The 6,000-nt window shown below is 38.7% G+C and overlaps 1 protein-coding gene across 1 annotated transcript in view; it reads right to left on the bottom strand.

Moving 5' to 3' along the window:
• The window catches only part of TNIP3 (TNFAIP3 interacting protein 3), a 39,717-nt gene extending 33,919 nt beyond the window's left edge, over positions 1-5,798 (bottom strand). Inside the window, exon 1 of the mRNA XM_056489987.1 lies at positions 5,706-5,798. Coding sequence (XP_056345962.1) covers positions 5,706-5,708 — 3 coding nt within the window. The 5' untranslated portion in view covers positions 5,709-5,798. The remainder of the gene's footprint in view (positions 1-5,705) is intronic.
• Positions 5,799-6,000: the final 202 nt, after the last annotated feature.

A 6,000-nucleotide genomic window follows, 5' to 3' on the forward strand; every position in this document is an offset into this window, starting at 1 on the left:
TCCTCAGACACCTCTAGTTCATCAGAAAAAGAGCCCAGAAGCCTTATTCTTCTCTTTAGATCAAACAATATAATTATGGAAGTTGCTAGAACTGAAAATTGACGGGTTTCGTAAGACCTTCTTAAGGACAGCAAGGTGACCACTCAAACGAAGTGGGGAGCAATCCAGAGCTAAACCTGCTATTTATAAGCAAATAAGTTTTCAATTACAAGTCACTCTCTTTATTGGTAACATCAACTTAATGTGAAACCACAGCTGAACATTTTATAGAAACCATGCTGCTTCATCTATGTGCAGGGCAGAAATTTAAAATGAAAGGTTGCCAGCAGAAGATCTGAGGTGTTTGGCATCCCTCCCCCTTCTTAATTCCAATTCCTGCAGGCACTTCACACATTCTATATGCATCTGGTAATCACTAATTACAAGGATCCTATTTAGAAAAAAATATCAGTTCAGTTTCATGTGTAACTTGATTCCAGCTTGTCTGAGTTTTATGAGTGTCTGTTTCATCATAACACAATCATGTTGAAGTATGGAAGGCTGCATTTGATTGATTTCAATGGGAGCAGCAGACACTGGGGACTAATGAGGATTAAGCCTTATTTTGGAGCCCCTGAACATGGCCTGCATGAGTCTAAGTCAAAAATACCAAATTTGAAAAATATTGACCTGGAATGAATACACTCTATAGCCGCTGAAACAACAAAAAAATAAAGTAAAATTACTAAAAGAAATCAGAATAGAAAAAAACCCAAAACTGACCTAGAACACCACTGAATTCAGACTGTTACTCCAGCTCTAATTTGTCCCACTGAGCTTTGACATTTCACCAGTTTCAGATGTATTTGCCAAGCTGGGCACAATATTGCAGCCCACATTAAAGAGAAGCAGGTCAAATGTTACTGAAAATATGACACCCATGTTGGTAAGAGTCACAGAAGCAGCAAGCAAAAAAAGTTTTCCTTCTGAAAAACTGGAAAGGAAAAAAGTAGTGGTGAATGAATAAAAAAAGTATTTATTTAGTTATTAATGTGTTCTTTACTGGTTCAGCAGAGTGAGCTAGGTTTGAGGGCCCTGCTGGGGAGCTCTCTGGGGCTGCAGTGAGGGTGCTCTGGGTTTTCCTTGGCCCTGCTCTGCCGAGCCAGGGAAACACAGAAAAAGCTGCTAAAAGCTGACAAGTCCCACATCCCTGCTTGGCCCAGGTGCACACCCAGGCAGCATAAACATGCATTTCTTCAGAAGTCCTGCTGCTGGGGTGGGGGACATTGTGCAGGTCTCCTGACTCTTAGTCATATGCAGATTTTGCGGCTAAAATCCAAATCTCCATTTGAGAACCTGAACGAAAGAGATGCAACCCAGTCGTTGTGCCCCATGCAAGTGTTTGTTATTAGAACAACCAGAAGTTTTTACAACCATAATATGCAGTGTAATGCTGTAGGTTTTTATTAGATCTGGCAGACTTAAGCCAAAATGGATAAAATTCAGCTACTTCAAAGCATTAAGGCTCTCTAAAAGTGGGGGTTGTAATGGTCATGTAAAGGGTTGCTCAGAATTACATAAATTCTCTGCTTTCTGTCAAGGCTTTTAAGGACAGGAACACCCTGAAGTAAAACAGCATCAGTTCTGCTCACAGATTTATGGGGTTTTGCAATAATTGGAAATGTTTGTTAAAAAGTGCGAAGAATTTCCTTGGTGCTCACCCACCAAATTTGTCATGGCTCCAAGCCCTAAGTATTTCCTAGATACACCCAGAATAGGTCAAAAAGGCACTTTTTTTCCCTGGAGTATTAATTTGCATTAGAAACAAATTTCCCATATAGAAGAGACACATTTGGAGAGGAAAAAAAATACATTTTTCAAGAAAGACAATGAGACTCTCTAATGAAATCTTAACTGTAAAATTGATTACAACCAGAGAGGCACTCATCACACTGGTGTTTCAAAATATTTTCCAAAATGCTTTTCACAAACATCCTTATTGTAAATGTTAAATCCTGCACTACTTTTGCCTCATTCTCTTTTTCTTTCTCAAGTCTAATTCTAGCTTAAGAACATCTGATGTTTCCAAACCCTTACTCATTTTACCCAAACTTGCTTAGTAATTCACTTGTATTTCATTTGAACCAAAGCAATATTTTGTGGGAATGCAATGCAAAATGAATGCAAAAGATGAGCCAGACTAGAAGTGCAGAAAAGGGGATAGGAGATGTTTCGTTTGGTTTTCCTGCCTAGATCAACTAGATAGCCCAATTTTACAGATCACCACCATCACCAGACATTGTCCCCAGTAGAGAGAACAGAAAAGCAACAATATGCCAAATAAATTAAAGTACATGCAAACAAAATTCACATAAGTAATAAACCTATTCATAAGTTACCTTTCCAGTAATACCCATTTTTATGTTGTGAAAGCTTTAGAGCCTGTCACAGCCAGGCTGAGTAAATTTACCTCATTTAAGCATTACCCTTATTGCAAAATAACTCCAAAACAAAGTGGAACAAACACCATCACCAATGCTGTTGATAAACAGGCCAGCAGGTTAGATACTATTTGTGTGTGGCTGTCGTGTAGGAGGAGTGGGATGGAGAAATGCATTATTACAGTAAATGTGATCAAAATGGAAGAACAACCAGAGAAATAGAAGAGCATTTGATGAAAGAGAGCCTAAACAATACTAATCTAAAGCAGAAATAAAGTCTTCAAGACTTTTTTGGCATGAAGAAATCAAACACAGAACATTTCTGCCATCTCCTCCTACCTAGATATTCCCAGATTTGGTTCTCAGAGTAGCACCAGAACCAGCCATTACACTGCATGCCTGTCTGCTCTTTGCTGAAAATGCAGCTTCATACACACAAATGCTGCCTAGAAAAAGCCACAAACACAGCAAGATCTGCCAGTTGTCTCCTCCCCCTATTATTTCCTGGTAAAGTGCTGAAACTTCAATATTAGACAGTTTCTAACCAAAATTTTAAATCTGAAGCTTGATTTTAGCCAAAAATAAAGAGTAGATAATTTCCTCAGTTCTTACTTGCATAATTTAATTTGGACAAAATGAAACTTGTACCTGCCCTGTGTGATGCAGGAAAATTTAATGCTGTATACCTTAAGCTGATCTCAGTATTAAGTAGAATTATCTCGATGAAGGTAACAGTGGATCCTGAGCAGCAATTCCTGCAATGAACTTAATTCCCAAATGCCCTCCCATGGAGTTGTGATATCTACAACTTGATCAGAAGTGTGGGCTATGCTCCCCCATACTGGGTGCGTGAAAATGCTCCTCTTGACACACACAGATCTGTGTCAGTGGTAACTGCAAAACATTGCTTTAAACTACAAGACCTTATCCAAAATCAACACTTGTTTCTTGAATTGAAACTGAGACAAAACCAATCTACAGGCATGTTTCTCCCTTTGCAAATCAGCAAAGTTTCTAAACATCTTTGGACTGAAGATCTCAAGATCTCAAAGTCAGAAAATGATTCCCCCGTGAGCATAAATCCCTTCTTCAAGTGGAATCAGTTGCACAAATGTCACCAAAAAGCCACCACAATCGTGCTCAGACTCGGGTGACACACATTTGGGCTTAGCATGTCAGCCACTCCACACAGGCACCTGCACAAGTGAGTTTAAAGCACACAGACTCGTTTGAAAGGCCACAAAACACGAGCTCAGTGCCAAAAATATCTTGACCACAATTCCAACATGCAAAAGAGTCACATAAGAAGTGACCAGAGGAACTTGCAAATATCATCTTACCAAGCCATCAAAGTCACACACAGCCTACCTCAAAACACCCTTGGTACTTCTCCTGTTAAAAATTAGACCCCTCATTTTTAATATATTTAGAAGAAATCTTTTCTTCGTGGCAGAATTTCACTTTAGCTAAAGGCAATTAATGTACAGAGATCTGGGTGCTAAGTCCATGATACTTTGAGCACAATTACTGCACACAATTTCTGTGGAGGCAAATAGTTAATAGAATTAAAATTAATTTTTAAAAAACTATCAAGTGTGTTGATAAAGCCATCAATAATTAATATATTTTCAATGTTATTTTCTCATTATCTGTGTTCAACTTTAATATACTCAAAAAATTATTTGGAAGTGGGCAAGATGGGAAGGAAGTACTTAGTTATTTGTTAAATGTCAACTGTAAATTATGCAGTAAAAAGAGAGGTTCTTTATTATTATTCACTGCCAAAGCACAGATAGGAAGCTTTCTTAAAGATAATATACAGAAGTGAAAAGGAAAAATGCTGCAGGATAAAAGCAAGATGAATAACTATGATAGTCATTGATAGCACCCAAAATGTGGGGGTTTTGCTGAACAATTTTTTATAGAGATGTTACTGCAAAGAAACTGTGGTGCCATGACAGGAAAGGACAAAACTTTCTTGTATAATCCAAACCAAGAGATAAAAGTTAGGATGTATCAAGTACATGACTTTGGAATCAAATCTCTGCAGTATAAGGAGGTAGAATTTTAAAAAGTAACAGAAAAGAGATTGCTCCAAGTACAGGAGCCACGTGGACATGAAAAAAAGGCACAGGCAGCCCTAGCTACAAAAAGCTGTGCAGCGAAAAGAAGGGAAGTTTAACAGCAAGAAGAAGGGCTGATTTAGAAGATGAATGCAGCTCATGCCCTCCAAAAAAGCTTCCAAATCTCAGGACGACAAAAAAAAAAAAAAAAAAAAAAAAAAAAAAAAAAAAAAAGCCCACAGAAAGGCAGGAACAATCCAACCATCCAGTAGCAAAAAATCACTGGCAGGAACACCAGTCCTAAATGACTCCAAGCAGACGTTGCTTTCCACACATTCCAGCACTCCCATACTTCAGGATATGTGGTACTGCTGCTGCCAGAAATTTGGACTCTGCCAGCAGCACATCATGATGTCTTGAGGATCCAGAATCAAACCAAGGGAAGATGAGGAGAACTTTTGCTTCATTTCAGGAGAGAGATAGAACAGTCTAGAGCTCCTACAGCTGCCCCAGCACAAACAAGAATGTGCCCTTTGGCAGCAAACAACATCTGTCCTGGAAAAAGGAGGTTGTAATACTGCAGCTCCAAGCATTCCTTACTCAAGGTTAGGATGCATCAAAACTTCTGAGGTGCAGCTTTAATGCAAATTTACAGCCACAAGGCAAGCAAAATATCAATAATAGCTCATTCTCAAATGCTATGTGGATTACAGAAAATAATTTGTAGTAGATGTCCTAATGATAGAACTACCTAAGGAAATCCTGTGCCTTCTCCAGGCAGAGTTAGTAGCTCAGGGAACATCCCAAACTCCACAGAACAGATGAAACTTCCAAAGTTCTCAGTAGAAACCTTATCCAAAAAGAGGGATTTTGGTCAAACCCAGTGCAGGTGCACTGAATCTTTCTATCACTAAATTTACCCCAAAATAACTGTTTAATATAGTCAGTAATACATATGGCAATATACCCCTTATTATTGCTGTACTCTTCATTGTCCAACTTTATTCAGGAAAAGTAAATAAAAGAACATTCCTATAGTGATTCTATATAAATAGGAGGAAGAAATTTAAAAGCCATTTAGGGAAAAAAACCTTTAAAACATCAGGTTTTGGATTTGAGGTCTTTTTGGTAGATGAGAAGGGAAAAGAGGCACACGACTTTACTGTGAGGCTAGGAAGACATCCACCAGCAGAAATTTCCAACAAATGCAGATGTTACTCACCATATTTAGGGAAGCTGTCTGTCTCTGTACTGCCAGGTTAGGACATCCCAGGCTCAAATAAAGGTTCTCTGAATCAAATGAGAACTAAGTGGTTTGGAGGCAAATGTGTATCTGTGTATATATATCTCAAGGTTTAACCTACACCCCAGGCTTAAGGGAAACCCCTTTCCTAAAGTCATTCTACCACTGAGAGCACGTTCATTTCTCTCAAACAAACACAGCCCACACAGACCTACTTAAAAGCACTGCTTGTAAGAGACCACAGAGGATTCCCTCTCATTCTTCAGATTAGCAC

Source organism: Oenanthe melanoleuca, chromosome 4 (genome assembly GCF_029582105.1).
Source record: "Oenanthe melanoleuca isolate GR-GAL-2019-014 chromosome 4, OMel1.0, whole genome shotgun sequence".
NCBI lineage: Eukaryota > Metazoa > Chordata > Aves > Passeriformes > Muscicapidae > Oenanthe > Oenanthe melanoleuca.